The sequence below is a fragment of the Montipora foliosa genome, chromosome 13, assembly GCF_036669935.1.
Source record: "Montipora foliosa isolate CH-2021 chromosome 13, ASM3666993v2, whole genome shotgun sequence".
In the NCBI taxonomy this organism is placed as follows: domain Eukaryota; kingdom Metazoa; phylum Cnidaria; class Anthozoa; order Scleractinia; family Acroporidae; genus Montipora; species Montipora foliosa.
The window spans coordinates 20,088,156-20,104,167 of record NC_090881.1 but is presented as its reverse complement, the minus strand read 5'-3'; the positions used below and the strand labels follow the sequence as shown (position 1 = coordinate 20,104,167).

General features: G+C 40.9%; 2 protein-coding genes across 7 annotated transcripts in view; one reads left to right on the top strand and one right to left on the bottom strand.

Moving 5' to 3' along the window:
• LOC137982047 (E3 ubiquitin-protein ligase TRIP12-like) overlaps positions 1-8,369 on the bottom strand; it is a 62,905-nt gene extending 54,536 nt beyond the window's left edge. For 2 of the 4 annotated variants that reach the window (XM_068829072.1, XM_068829073.1), the window contains exons 1-5: positions 8,220-8,369; positions 8,057-8,118; positions 5,338-5,406; positions 4,539-4,610; positions 3,917-3,979 (exon numbers count right to left, since the gene is read on the bottom strand). In XM_068829072.1, coding sequence (XP_068685173.1) covers positions 3,917-3,979; positions 4,539-4,610; positions 5,338-5,406; positions 8,057-8,106 — 254 coding nt within the window. In that variant the 5' untranslated portion in view covers positions 8,107-8,118; positions 8,220-8,369. The remainder of the gene's footprint in view (positions 1-3,916; positions 3,980-4,538; positions 4,611-5,337; positions 5,407-8,056; positions 8,119-8,219) is intronic. The other 2 variants (XM_068829074.1, XM_068829075.1) reach the window with 2 other exon arrangements.
• Positions 8,370-8,457: 88 nt separating this feature from the next.
• Positions 8,458-16,012, top strand: part of LOC137982475 (phosphatidylinositol 3,4,5-trisphosphate 5-phosphatase 2-like) — a 59,337-nt gene continuing 51,782 nt past the window's right edge. The window contains exons 1-3 of one of the 3 annotated variants that reach the window (XM_068829570.1): positions 8,619-8,681; positions 14,748-14,806; positions 15,147-15,213. In XM_068829570.1, the coding sequence (XP_068685671.1) occupies positions 8,673-8,681; positions 14,748-14,806; positions 15,147-15,213 (135 nt within the window). In that variant the 5' untranslated portion in view covers positions 8,619-8,672. Of the gene's footprint in view, positions 8,682-14,747; positions 14,807-15,146; positions 15,214-16,012 lie in introns of all 3 variants that reach the window. The other 2 variants (XM_068829569.1, XM_068829571.1) reach the window with 2 other exon arrangements.

The window sequence follows — 16,012 nt, the reverse complement described above, 5'->3', positions numbered from 1 at the left end:
TAATCAGCACTCCCATATTTTCAGAGTACAGAGTAAATGTGGTGCAAAGTATCCATGCTGGTCTCAAAACTGCTTGAGAACAAGCTCCAACCAGCTGGTGTTCCTCTGTTCAGCAAGCAAGCGATGACGTGAAAGTAGTGAACCTGGCTGTGGCTGGGGTGAATCTACGGTATGCTGTGATTAGAAGTCTTAGCTAATATCTGCCATGGTGGCCGGTTGGGCATGGGTAGCTGTGGTTGCTGGTCAGGTTCAGTTTGCTGTACAGGTTCTGCATGGAATGGCAGCAGATCAAGTGATGCTCAAAGCATCAACACCTAGTTTTTGGGCTAGATTCTGATAAATGTCGTGCAACTTCACTTCAGGCATGATGACTTTTGGGTGACTTGACCAGTTCCTGTAATGAGCTCACCACAGAGTTCCCAATTTCTGATTTATCAAAGAAGTGGGATCTCTTAATACTTAAGGACGTTCGCGCTCAAAATGTTCCCACGTACATGTACATATTTTTTTAAAACTTGCCACATAGAAAGGTAATGATCTACTTTTGCCAAAAAGGCCAAAAAAATTGGGGGGTCACCGTACTTGTTTTCGAGATGCACTTTTAGAAGCTTGCGTTATTTTACAACGATCTTAGCTTACAACTGTCAGCAATAAAAAAGCTACATTAGTTACAATTAGATCAGGTAAACATACTCAATTCAACATAACTAATATAACTAAATAAACTTTTGCTGCTGATGTCGTTTTCTGTGGTGAAACACAAGAGCATAAAAGGCGAAATATTTGTAACTTCTCGCATACAGATTTTTGTGTTTTTCATTAAAATGGATAAAATCAGGAAAGGAAGTGATCTACAGAAAGAACAACGAGTGTCATCGAGCATTCAAGAGAGTAAAATGGCTGCGAAGTTCTCAAAGCGATTGTCTATGTGCACCGTCACGTCATTGCATGACATTTCTGAGAAGACCTGGGTCCACAGCTATCCCATGATGCCACACGCTTTCACGTTCCGTTCTTGTGGAAAATGTTTGTGCCTTTAGCATCGTGTTTACCTTTGTGGTCTGTGATGCATGACGTGTGCGTGACATGCACAAAAAATGCGCAGTAGCAATGGGCACGAACGTCCTAAATTTGTATGGAAACTTCCAGCAGATTGATTTCCAAGCAATCTAACAATCACAATGACCCGATGGTAAAAGGTTACATTTTGTTACTTTTCGCTTCCGTTATCTTCTTGCTCGTCAGTCTGCTCACATGGTTTCGATGCCTCTTTGTTGAAGTACGTAGCCTTTTCTTCTTGGCAACAGTAGTTTCAATTTCCTCAAACAGTTTTGGGGCACTTGAGGTTGTTAGATTTGAAACGCCTACCTTCCCTTTCTCATTTTTCTCACGAATTTTCTAGTGAATATAAATAGTGTCTTAAAGGGAAACGTGCTTCGATACTACAACTTCCCTGGGAATTTGCAGTTTCATGCTCATCGATAGCTAATACATGTTCTGCGAGGGAGTTTAGAAAACTGTAGAGCACACGTTTTTGGACAACGCCTTAGTTTTATTCACGTACGCATTATTATAAATTGCGCACTCTTAAGGTATATTCAGCTATTATTGTTCAGCGATCGTAGAATCTGCTACTTGCTATCTATCAATGGATATCCTATCAAGCTATCTTTTGGTGTGAGTCGTCGACTGAAGTAAGTTTTTTATCTTTTTGTACTTGATAGTTTAGTATTGCATGATTATGGTCGATTTTTAGAGTTTAGTGATGGAATTGCACTAGATGTGAGATTCCAAATGATTCTTTATGATTTACTGCGCATTATGTTCATTCTGGTCTTACTTAGTAATTGTTGCGCTACTCCTGATGCTATAGTTATAAGTTACAGAGGTGTCAATGGGTTAATTAAGGACGGTGCCCACTAATTAAAGATATTTTTGCCCCGGTGTGTGATTATGCAGGAAATGTAGATCTTAACAAGTGTTATTGAAATCCAAAAAGAAAATTGGGGGTAACCACGCATTTTTCAAAGATAATTCATGAATAATATTTGTAAAAAGGTTTAAAATACAAAGCAATGTATGGCGTTCTTTCTCAAATTGAAGCTTAATTATCTCTCAAAAATGCATGGTTACTCCCAATTTTCTTTTTGGATACTAAGAATACTTACTAAGATCTACTTTCTCCGGATAGTTTTAAATCACGCAAAAATATCCCTGTACTAGTAAGCATCACTGATAGGGAACCCGAGTATCTTGATATGTGCAGAACATATGCGCAATAACAATAGTAGGCATCGTCCTTAAGTGTTGTTGCAGTGTTGTGTGCCACACAAATGGCATTCAGTGTGTGAGAAAGTGTTCTTTATTTTGTGAAATTACTTTTCAAACACATCATTGAACCTTTTGTGATGCACTAATGCTTTAAAAAGCTATGACTTCGTTCAAATGCATATGCATTGAAATTCAAATTCAAACAAGTTGAAGACTAGTTTGAAACACACTGGGCGCTTTACACAACTCTAAGCATTAATGTACACGTAGATGTTGTTAAAGCCTCTAGAGGTGATAATAAATATTGACAGGTGATAAACTACTAATAAATAAACAAGAAAAACTAATTAATATTATTAGGTAATGAATAATATACATTGTACAATTAATGTATGGTCCCAAGGGAAACAGTCAGTTTTCTTTTCCCGAGAGTCCTGAATCGCTTCGGGAAACACCAGGACTTGAGGGAAAATAAAACTAACTAGTTTCCAGAGGGACCAGACTTTAAGTGCTTTGTTATATATTTAGACTTTTCCTTCAACAATTGCAGCAAAACATCAGGCTTCGGCAACAACTGCAGAATTGCATCCCGGTCTGATACATTAGAATTTGATCAGGGGCATGTGACCAAGAATCAACCAATCACAAAACTCCTTTTGTGAAAGTCTACACATAGGTATATAACAAAGGGTCTTTATAGTAGGAGACAAGTAAAGAATTTGCAGAAAATGATGAAACCTTTGAGTTTATATGGACATGTTTCAACAGAAACTTCGTGCCATGCTCAGTTAGAATAAAAAGCAATGGAAGCTGAATTTATATAAATTAGAGAATGCTAGCATGGAAATAGTAACAACGGAAGGAAGTATAGCGTGAAAGTGAGGGAATATTCATATTCAGAGAAAACAACCCTCTTTGAATCAACAATTACACCATGTCAATCTAAAACTCTTTTTAATTCCCTATACTTCATAATTTCCCTTGTTACTACTTTCACCTTAGCATTCTCTAATCATTGTAAATTCAGCTTCCATTGCTTTGTATTCTGACTACCTGAGGATCATTGGCAGAAGTTTCTGTTCAAACATGTACAGTTGTATTATAAGCTCAAAGGTTTCATCGTTTTCGTAATAAATAAACTATTAATGACATGACTTGTTGCTTTCTTTGACTTACATTGTATGAATATAATTTTCTGCTGATTGCCATGGATTGCATTGGGAAAATCATCATCATGATCAATGATCACCATGTATAACCTACTGCAACACAAACAAATGCAAGAGAATGAAAAAAATCCATTTTCTTGCATTTGAATGCCCTTTTTTTGTGTGAACTTGGGTAAAGCAACACAAGGCCAAGGCAACAATACCAGTTGCACATCACCTCGGTTGCAGTCAAAACAACCCTCACCTGCCATTTTGAAAAATGACTCCAACTGTACCTGCCTATCTTATCTTCTTATCTTACATGTATATGTACCTTCCTTCAGTGCCTTTGGACTTTAAGAGTGATGTCTTTTGATTTTGGGTTACAATGGCCTAGCATTTGTGAACTAGGCAGGCTAACATGATACTTGGATATCAGTTGCTATAGCTATTATACAAAATTAATACAAACTCTCACAGAAAGACCTCTTTATTACCTGTGTATTCTAGTATCACTACCACTTGAGGAAGTGCTGGATGATGAACTGCGAGACCTCAGACTTAAAACACAAAGGAAACAAATTATATTATTGTTGTTAATTAATTTTAAGATCACCAATGACAATGATCTTAGTTAATAAGATTTTAATTGATTCATTGATATTATTATTCTAATGTTGAAGCAGGTGATTGTGACATCCAGCAAATTTTGTCTGTTATCAACAAATTTCATGACAATGACAAAATCAAATTAATAAATTTAAGACACGCGAACCAACTTTTTAAAGACATGTTTCAGCATTACTCATGCCATCATCAGGTTAATTTCATCAACAAAATTTTCTCTCCTAAACTATACGTTACAATTGGAAAACGTTAAAATTTAAAATTTGGTTACAATGACGGTTATATTACATTTTGAAACTTTTGAACTTTGTATCATCTTTTCAAAATACATGTATAACCATCATTGTAACCAAATTTTAAATGTTAATATTGTAACGTGTATAAGAGAGAAAGGTTTGTAGATTAAATTAAACTGATGAAGGCACAAGTTGGTTCTTGTGTCTTAAATTTATTGTCAACAAATTATAGAAAACATGTTGTTCAGTGACTTACTTGTATGTACAGTTGACAGAAGGCTGATGATTGGTATTTGAAGACAATCGTCGGGGTGTGCTAGGTTTGGACCTGATAAAAATTACAGTCACATGTACCTTCATAAGTTTACAATGTATGACAGTAATACTGTTACTGTAAATAATATTGGGATTTTATGGTCTCTCCACGAAAAATTCGCATAAATTAAAGGATAAAAACATGAAGTAGAAAGAATGTTAAAAATGCTAAGAACACTAATTTTCTTAGCATTTTTAACATTCTTTCTACTACATGTTTTTATCCTTTAATTTATGCGAATTTTTCGTTATATTTAAATTTCTTTCGCTTTTAGGCTTCACACATTTTTATCCGTTGAAGGTAGCAGTTCAGTCTGTCGAAAGCTTATAGTTTTTTCAAAACTTTTTACCAGAGAACGATTTTACTTCTTTCTTAGCATGAATCCTGGTAACGGATCTTCAATATTTTTACATTTTGAATATTATTGGTTTTTGAATAATATTTTGTAACCAAAGAGGAGCAGTCTAGTCCCGCATACATAGTACAGTAAAAAGAGTACCAGTAATAACATAATACCATTATGTACATTGTAAAGGAAAATGTTCCAAAGCACTATCAAGTGCAATGATACAAAGAAATACTTGGTAATACTTCAGGTATACAGTATAAGCTCTTTGACATAGTATGATTTGGTCCAACAAAGAGCTACTGTTCGCTAGGTGGCAAAACTGTTAAGACCTACGCTGTAGCAGACTTAAAGGCAAATTTCTGTACCTAGCAGTTATATCCTGTCATGTACCTTTTATTGTCAACTTCCTTACTGCTTTGATTTGCTGATCCTTTCCTTTTTCCTTGCAGCTTAGTTCTACTAAGGAATAAAATTATCAGACTTTTCCAAAAAATTGTTGGTAGAACAGGTTTGCCACTCTGTTGCTCCAGTTAATTGTAACACACATGTAAAGGCACACTATGAAAGGACTTGCTCAATTCTCTACCTCTGCTTTTGTTGAAATTTGAAGTGCTACTACAATCAAAAGTCACTTCTTGTTTTCAATCACTTTCCCATTAAATTTAAGTTCTTGAGCTGAATATTCAAAATGTGACATTTATACAATCAGTTCAGGAGGAAGACCATTTACATGTATCTTGACAGCTATTTTTTCATTTGAAAGTCTGCCATTACTTGGTGTGGTTCTGACATATAAGAGTTAGATCGAGGAGAAATTAACGCCATTTACCAGTAGCTTAAAAACTGCAGCGTGTGAATGTGGCTTAATTAGCATGTAGAAGACAAATTCAGAAAGCCAAAAACTCTCGTGCTGCATAATAATTAAGCCACATTCACACACTTTAATTTTAAGCAAGTGAGTAAATGACATCACTTTTTCCTTGATCCAGATCGCTGAAAGCTTTTTGGTTGGAACCACACCAAGTAATGGCAAACCATTAACTGAAAAGAGTGGACTTGAACAGATTTCCTCTTGAAATTATGACAAAAAAATTTGCCACTTATGCATTTAATGCAAGTACTTCCGTAATGTGAAGAAAAATGAGAACTGATTGTTTCCATCAAAGTAGCATAGTGAAGATGGCAATCAACAGTCAGTTAAACAGAAGCAGAAATCGTCAAAGCAAGGCAAAGGAAACAAAAAAATCAATGAACTGTTTCCTTTCACGGGACTTTTTTTACTGCACAAATTTTCATAGAGCTCTGTATGTGTTGATTCACAAATGACCTACCGGGCCTGAAGTACAGTGTACTGTGCCATGCCTTAAATAACACATCTTATTATTTGTTCTTGTTTGAAGCTGAAGGGGTGAAGTTGGAGTCAGTATCAGTGGTTTCTACACATTTTCCAGAGTATATACCTTTATTTGTAAGGTCAGGTCTTCAACTTTGTCTGTTTTTTGACCGACCCATTACCACTGCTAACTTGGTTACCATGCACAACAGGGCACAATCAGAATGACCCTTATATCTAACTGTACACATTATCTTTTTAGATGCCACTGTGGCCGGTAAGTACAACCTGTAAATGCATTTGAAATTTCAAAGCTTGCAAGGAAATCCACTGTGTAAAAATATGGAATTAAGAAACAAAAATGATTATCAAGTGAAGCTATGACCCTCACAGTTATGGACGCAATTTTTGCAATTGCATAAAGAAACCTGAAAAATTCAGGACTTCAACGGGTTTGAACCCGTGACCTCGTGATACGGGTGCCATGCTCTAACCAACTGAGCTATAAAGCCACTGACGTTCGGAGCTGATCATTTGTGGGTTCCAATGTTCCCGTGAGGAATGAATCATTTCATCATTAAAAATGATTATGCTGTAAGTGGAGCCACATACTCTGTAATAATAAAATTCCCTAACATGTCCAGTGCCTGCACAATGAATAACAAATTTCTATTGCTATATTTATTTGACAAGAGTGTTCATAAACGAACCAAGCAGAGAGTTGAGTTTTAGAAAGAGATATAATCTCTTGAGTTTGCAATCATGCCTTTTTAGAGATAAGGTTGTAAGAAGCATTTTTTCAAATCAGATCCACAAAAAAACATTTGCGATAGTTTCCTTAGTCACCAAAGCAGTGTTACAATTACAAAGTCTTGTGTTTTGTGTTTCAAGTCAACTGCCACAAGCCATGCTTTAATTTCCAGTGTCAACCAATAACCACCTAAATGTACCCAGTTCCTAACTCCCACTGATGGGAAGCCCATTGCATGGGAATAAAAAAAATAATCCATTTCTTCCCAAATAAAAGCTGTGCTTTAGACGTAAGACTTACAGTCTGTACTGATGTATCTTATTACTAATTTGTTTTCTCTTAAGAGTACCATAAAATTATGTTTGGTTAAAAGCAACAGCTGTGTCAAAGATTGAATTTCTAGACTAAACATAGTTTATTGGATGCAAGTTTCCAAGCTTTCAAACATTATACTTTGGTTTTTTTACGAGAAAAAGTTTTGATGGGAGTTAAAGTGAACAAGAAGACTTGGCGTAAATGCAGAATCAGCACATCGATTGCACGTCCACGTTGGTTGCGTTTCTGGGATGTTTAATTTGCATAGACTGGGAAGGCAATAATATTTAGTATAATCTATAATTATGTCACCCGCTGGTCAGGATTATAATTTATGATTATTACTCCACGTTTTGTTGAATGTAAAGCTTGCCAAGAACGCTTTGTTGGGTAAACATACGCAGAACTTGGTGACTGATTCAAACACGAGTTCTCATTAAACCTGAGGGTTGAGGTTATGGTCTTAAAGTTTCACTTCTTGCTGGAAGACGCTTAACGTGCCGTTACTCATAATCCAGGGTATTGTCCGCAAAGATCGAAAGAAACATTATTGCTACGAGACAAAGATCTGTGGCCATATTGCGGGCTCAACGCCTTGTTAAAGAAGACATCTATTTCTTGGGTTTGTTCTTATACTTTAAATCTCAAAAACTCTTCAAGACCACGCACATAAAACGTAGACAACAATGCTACCGTTTGTGTGAGCTAACCTCTTCGCACGGGTTCCCCCTTGGCCTTCTTGTTCAGAACAATCATCCATCCATGTAAGGGCCTTGAAATACGATGATGAAAAGATTAGAAAGCGAATGAGACGCATTGCGGGAAAGCAAAAGGAATTGCCACCGAAACTTCGCGCACCCAGAGCGACGATACCTGATTGTTTGTGCTCCCCTGTTTATGCGTGTTTTTGCCGTCAAAACTAAGTAAATTCGACCGCGACAAATATCCCCTTCTCACCAAACTCGATGAAATGAAATACTAAACTGAACAAAATGGGAAAAAATTGACAACAACGAAAGCCTCGTGATCAGCGGTCTTCGCAGAAGGGGATATTGCATTGTATATGTTGTCAAGGTAATGTCTTTCCAAAATGAATGCTGGGATACCTAGAGTCAGGAAGTAAATGTAAATTGCTGGGTGCATTTTTCCCCGCTTCTGGTAGCCAATCTACACACTGAACAGGAAGTAGCAATATTCGCCGATGTCGTTTCCGTGGCATCACCCAAATATCAGTCGGCTTCGGGCAGAAGAGCTTCTTCTGGGCACAGGGAGAAATGGTGCTTTCATCATACGAGACAGCGAAAACATTCCCAACGTATTCGTCTTATGTCTCCTGTAAGTAAATACTTAATGATCATCCCATAAGCTTAATGCGCCCTTTCATCGTAAGAACTTGTCTCTACTCAAGCGTGCGGCAGGATCGATTTAGTTAATTTGTTTAGCTACATGATGCATGTTGACAGTTTGAACTACGTCAAGTTGTAACTGACCTTTTGGCTGCAACAAACCATTTTCTTTAAAATCAGAAAGCAAAATTTCTTCATTTCATTTTCATCTTAAGTTTCTGAACTGCAGTTTTGTCTTTACTGTCTGTTTGCATGGATTGTTTCAGGCACGCATTGAAAAAGGGCATAATTCGTCTGGAATAAACCTGAAACAGACAATTTTTGCAAATATGTGAGCCTCTGGTGTAATAATGGGCTGGCCTCAGGTATTATATAGCAAGGAAGTGTCTGAGTTAATAGCGGGCAAGTGGGTGGTATAATAGAGGGGTGGCCCCCTCTTTCTTCTTCACCCCTTGAAAGGAGATCCTGCTCACAGCCTGCTGGTATGACGACAGCTGGAAGCTTGTGCATCGTTCAAGATGCACTTCAATTCAAATTGTTCATATTTTGTAGAATATACAGTCAAAAGCCAACAATTGATTTTCTTTCCCTGTTAGCAGAGGTCCCTTTTCTTTTTGCGTTTGCTGGGCTGACAAGTACAGGAAGAGATCTCTGCCAATTTTGTCGAAACTCACTTTGATCCAACCTCCACCCACAACCTTGGATGGTGTTACGATGTTGTGAAGCTAAGTCAAACAGCCCTCAGTTTGGGATAAAACAACTCCTTTAATGTAATCTTGTCCTTCAGCAACAGCATGTACAAAATCGGTAGAAGGTATATCTCACACATCACGCAATCTAAATCACTTCTCAACTTAATTAAACCTCTATCGTAATATTTTCCCTTCCATGAAAAAAAAAAATTATGTAATCAAAAACTAACAACCGAATGAAATCAAGAAAATGAAGTTGCACAATGTTCAGTGATCATTTAAGAGATCATTGATTAGAGCAGTCTTCAGTCCATGACAAAGTCATTGAATCTACACGGTTTTACAGAAACATGCCCGCTGCGGGTTCGATATTCCCCATTGCCATGTGTTGATAATGCTTTTTTGTCTCTGTTGTCTGGGTGTGGCTCGCCCTCTCCCTGGTGGCATCCTCTGGGGAAATGCTCTCCTCTTTGTCCGTTGTAATAGGCATTTCCTCTGGGACCTCTGGTGGGTCTACAGCCGGTCCAACTTCGTCCCTTGGTTCGTACTTTCGCAAATGCCTGCGATTTTGGATGTACACCTTGCCATCCGCCTGTACTTCATAGGAACGGGGTCGCACTTGTTTCACCACTCGCCCATCAGAATCTTTGTCCTGAGGTGACTGGTTGGATTTTCACCCTGTCGCCTTCGCGAAGTTGCTGTAGGGCCTTTGATACTTTGTCATAGTGTCTTTGTTGCTTGGCTTGTCTTTGAAGGGTGCTTTCTGGCGAATTTTGAAGCAAGTGTGGCTTCAGCATACTTGCTGAGACCGGGAGGGTTGTCCTGGTGCTCCTGCTCATCATTCTCTGGGCCAGGCTCGTGTTGTGTCTCTCCTGCGGAGTGTTGCGCACGTTCAGGAGAGCCAAAATAGAAGTCGTTGCCACTTGCTCTCGCCATTCTCAGGATCTTCTTCGCTTGCTGTACTGCTGTTTCAACCCATAACTTTGGGCGAAGATTCGAAATTGTTGGGCAGCAAACTGTGGCCCGTTGTCAGGGACTATTTCATCTGGTACTCCATATCTTGTGATGTGGGCCTTCAACTTCTTTGTGACCGCTTTGCGATCTACTTCGAAGAAATTAGAGTAATAGTCAACCGTCACCAAGTAATCTTTGTTCTCAAACTCGACTAGGTCTGCAGTGATCTTTGCCCAAGGGCGATCAGGTATCTTGTGGCTCAGCAGCGGTTCCTTCTGCTGATGAGGGGGGTAGGTGACTCAAATCTCACAGTGGGAGATGTAATCTTTTACCTTGCTGTTCATGTTGGGCCAGTAAATGCTCTCTCGTGCTCTTCTCAGGCTTGATTCTACCCCCTGGTGGGCTACGTGCAGATTTTCAATCATTTCCTTTCTGAGGGCTTTTAGGATGACCACTCTATCACCATGAAAGATAAGCCCATTTTGGACCACTAACTCGTTGCGGATGTGAAAGTACAGGGTTATGGTCACGGGCAAACTGTGCTTGCTTTCAGGCCATCCGTTTTGTATGATCGCCTTCACCATCTGGAGGACCTCATCCTTGCCTGTCTCGTTCTGCAGTCTCAACATTTGTTTTTCAGATGCTATCATTTGATTGATTTCTTCAATGCGAGGTGTGCCCTCTATCTCTTCTTCAAATGCCGATCTGGTTAAGTGTGCCTCATCTCGATTGCAGTGCCTGCTGAGTGTGTCAGCTAGATACATCTCTGATCCCTTCTTGTATTGTATATCAATGTTGTGACGCTGGAGATGCATAAACATCTTTTGGAGCCGCCAAGGGGCTGAGGTTTTCCGACTATCGTCTCCAAAGGCTTGTGATTTGAGTCGACGGCGACCCTCCGTCTGTATGTGTACTGGTGAAAATGCTCTACGCCAAACACGATGGCCAAAAGCTCCTTTTTGATTTGCGCATAGTTCATTTCTGTAGTGGTAAGCGCCCTGCTTGCATGAGCACTTGTTTTCCCAGATGGCACTCTTCAAACCACTTGACCATGATATGTTTGCTGACTGCCACTTGAGCCCTCTGTGTCCCATGCATTTCTCTACATTGATTCTGCTATTGTTAAGTGAGCCCACACAACATGGAGCATCACTTGAGGATTTGGTTGAGTTTCAACCAATGGCAGAGGTCTATTGCTGCTATTTTGCTAAAAGATAGAAGACCTCTGCTATAACAAGTTGCAAAATTAGTGGAGACACTTAACCTCACCTCACCTTCTTGTACCCTGCAAGCAGTTGGTTTCTCCGACGCTTTCCGATAGAGAAACCACTGCAAACAACGGTTAGTTTCTTTGAGTGAGCCGCTGTCCAGCACCAAGAACGAATAAATTAAATTTGAACTGGAAAATCGAGTTAGTAAACTTGCATTGGCGCTTGCACGTGTGTCCAGTTTAAGTAACTGCTGCGTTTGGGCGAGCCTGCTGTGTAGTGATTTCCCACAAAATAAGACGAAGTGATGTCAAATGCATCACGTGGGGAAGCAGAAGCAAAGGACAAGTTTTATACCAATCTCAGCAACGTCGTGAAGAGCATACCCCCCAAGGAAAACATCATCATCCTTGAAGACTTCAATGCACGAGTGGGTGCCGACCACCACTCATGGCCTTCCTGCCTCTGACACTTTGGAGTTGGCAAGATCAACAATAACGGGCAGTGCCTGCTGGAGTTCTGCTCCTACCACGGCCTCTGCGTGACCAACTTCTACTTCCAAACTAAGCCACAACACAAGGTGTCTTGGTGTCATCCCTGCTCAAAGCATTGACATCAACTGGACATGATCTTGATCCGTCATACCAACCTCAAGTTTGTGCTCCTCACTCGCACCTACCACAGCACAGACCGTGACAGTGACCACTCTTTAGTCTGCTGCAAGATCAGGCTAGAACCCAAAATGCTCCACAGCTCAAGAAGAAAGGCAAACCCTGCATCGATACCACCAGCATGCAGCTCTCAGAGAAAGTAGAAGAGTTTGCCAAGTCCCTCCAAGATGCTCTGTCTGAAGAACATCAGCATTGCTCTGCTTCCAAGAAATGGGACCACCTCAGAGAGGTCATTCAGAAAACAGCCTTTGCAACCTTTGGGAAGAAGATCTCTAAACACAATGACTGGTTTGTTGCTAAGTCCAGCGAAATGATCGCCGTCATTAATGCAAAGCGTGCTGCCCTTGCTGAATACAAGCACTCCCCCAGCGAGAAGTCCCTCCTAGCACTCAGGGCCGCTAGAAGCAAAGTGCAACAGACTGCAAGGCGTTGTGCCAACGATTACTGGCAACAGCTCATTGACTCCATCCAGTCTGCAGCTGCCTCGGGTAACATCAGAGGAATGTACGAGGGCATCAAGACAGCTCTTGGTCCGACACAGGGCAAAACAGCCCCCCCTCAAGACCACCAGTGGGGAAGTGGTTACTGACAAGGGCAAGCAAATGGACAGGTGGGTGGAGCACTACTGAGAGCTCTACTCCAGAGAAAACACAGTCGTTGCTTCAGCCCTTGATGCCATCGAACCTCTGCCCATCATGGAGGAACTAGATGCTGAACCAACATTTGCCGAACTCAGCAAAGCGATCAAAAGCTTGGCCTGCGGCAAAGCACCTGGTACGGATGGCATCCCCCCAGACCTCATCAAGTGCTGTAGAGACACCCTACTGCAGCCTCTTCACGATGTTCTTTGCCAGTGTTGGAGAGAAGGAGCCGTGCCGCAAGACATGAGAGATGCCAAGACCGTCACCCTCTACAAGAATAAGGGTGACAGGAGCAACTGTAACAACTGCATAGGCAGCATGTCCAACCCCTTTGACATCAAGAGCAGAGTAAAGGAAGGATGCATCCTTGCTCCTACTCTCTTTGGTATCTTCTTTGCCCTGCTCCTAAAGTATGCTTTCCGAACTGCAACAGAAGGGGTGTACCTACAGTACGCTCCAGATCTGACGGTTGACTTTTCAACCTGGCTCGACTGAAAGCGAAGACAAATTGCATGAGACAACCATCCGGGACATGCTCTTTGCTGATGATGCCGGTCACCTCGCACACTGAGCAAGAACTCCAGTGCCTTATGAACAGGTTCTCCCAGGGCTGCAAAGACTTCGGACTGACCATCAGCCTAAAAAAGACCAATGTGCTGAGTCAGTATGTGGACACCACCAGCCATCTACATTGACGACTACCAGCTTGAAGTCGCACACCAATTCACATACCTGGGATCGACCATCGGCGACATCCTGTCCCTGATTCCGAGATCAGCAAGCGCATCGGCAAGGCTGCCACAATGCTAGCACGCCTCACCACCCGCATCTGGGAGAACCCAAAGCTGACAATTCCAACAAAGATGGCAGTGTACAATGCCTACATCATCAGCACTCTCCTCTACAGCAGCGAGGCATGGACAACATACTCCAAACAGGAGCGCAAACTGAACAACTTCCACATGCAACGCCTGCACCGCATCCTTGGCATCCATTGGAGTGACAAGGTGCCCAATGCCCAGGTCCTCGAGAGCACTGGTCTTACCACCATGTTCATGCTGCTCAGACAACGCAGGTTGTGATGGCTCGGCCACATGCGCGGGATGGAGGATGGGCGCATCCCAGAGGACATCCTCTATTGGCAACTTGCCTCTGGCAAGAGAACTGTTGGCTGCCCCCGGCTTCACTACAAAGATGTCTGCAAGTGTGACATGAAAGCCCTGGACATCAACACAGAGAGCTGGGAAGACACAGCAGCTGACCGCAACAAATAGCGCTGTGTTTTGCACAAACAGCTGAAGTCTGGCGAAGAAAAGATCCAGACCTCAGCCGATGAAAAGAGGGCCAAGCGAAAGGCATGCATCGCCACAGCTTCTCCAACTAGCCACACCTGCAAGAAATGTGACCGAGATTGCCTCTCCCGCTTTGGACTCATCAGTGCACAGCTGGCGCTGTCCCTGAGGCAAAATGACTTGTTCCAGACCGGCGCAAAATCCATAATGGACTTCGACTGACGGAGGTCTACTATAATGGTTGTCAGGTCACACTTGTATCTTTTTACTATAATGATTTCCACACAGGTCCTTACCTTAATTATTATGCATTGCAGAATAAATTGATTATCCATCCATGGCACGCTATTGTTTTGTGGAACAATACGCATACCCAAGCGTATCGAATAAATTCATGGATAACAATTCATTTGTACTCAAGGAATGAAGGAAAAATGGATTGATCATGATTTATGTTTGGTTGGTAGTAGAGGCAATGAAAATATGATAAAAGTAAAGTTTACTATTCATTTATCTAAACCACATTTTACCATCATATAAATAAAGCAAACACTTAATTTTACCTTAATCAATATCCTTTAAATGTTTATATTCCAGAGGGTAGTGGGAGTTATTGCAGGATCAAAATACCCAATGAATTCATCCCAGCTTGACCTGTGAGTACCCTTTCCTACAAGAGGCAGGAGGCAGTGTGGCCCAGTGGTTAGGGCGCTTGCCTTGAGATCCGGAGATCCCGGGTTCAAGACCCACTCTGACCACTCGTTGAATTTGATCCTGGTAGTCCCTGGTTCAACTTCCCAGCTGCACTTGTAAATAGCCGACTGGTTTGCCTCCGGCCAGTTGGGATTCTTAACAGTTGTAGTTGTTGTGTTCTGTTGTTTCGTTGATTCATTGGCCCTGAAAAGCCCCTATGGGGAGAGGTCATGATCAATTAAGTATGTATGTATGTAAGACATGATGATAATGAAATGTTGATTGATATGATTCACTCCAAAGGCATGATGGAAAAATCCATCATTACAGAATCTGGAGAGGTGGCGTTAATGGCAATTTTTACATGCAGGTAGGCTTTGCCAATTTTATTGTCAATTTCAGAAAACAATCATCTCCTGACTAATGTGGACCAACTTCAAAAAATGTTGATTGTGTGGTGGCTAACAATATTATAATTTACAGTAAGGTTCAGAAGATGCAAGTTAACCTTTTTGACCCTAGGAATCAATAAACGTCCAAGAAAACATGTTTGGATATGCCAAATGTGTGTTCATTGATGCATTTCAAGTCCAAGATCATAAGTGGTTTGAACCAAGGAGTTCTATCATTATGATTAAGTGAATTATTGTCTGGGTGAGTTTAGTCCTGAGAAGGACTGTGGAGGATGACATGACTGTTGTTTTAACAACCGGAGTGGATCATACATACTTAATTTAAAGACGTACGTGATGAACCACTCCCCATAGGGGCTTTTCAGGGCTAATGAAACACAATCACGACAGAGCAGAACATTCAACAACAATGATTGTTAAGAATCCAGACTGGTCAAAGGCAAGCTTGCTGGCTATTTACAAGTACAGCTGAAAAATTGAACCAGGGACTACATGTACCAGGAACAAATTCCACCAGTGGTCAGAACATGTCTTGAACACGGGATCCACTGATCTCAAGGCAAGCGTCCTACCTACTGGGCCACACTGCCTCCTTAAATTAACAGAAAGACATTTGTCTATCACACCTGAACATCTTGTTATAGTTAACTCCAGAAGAGATCTTCATGCCGTTTCAATGCTAACAAGTCAACCTTTGTACAAGAAAGGCAGTGAGGGAAAAATTAATAAGAAAAGGTGGTCAAATCCAGCCTCATT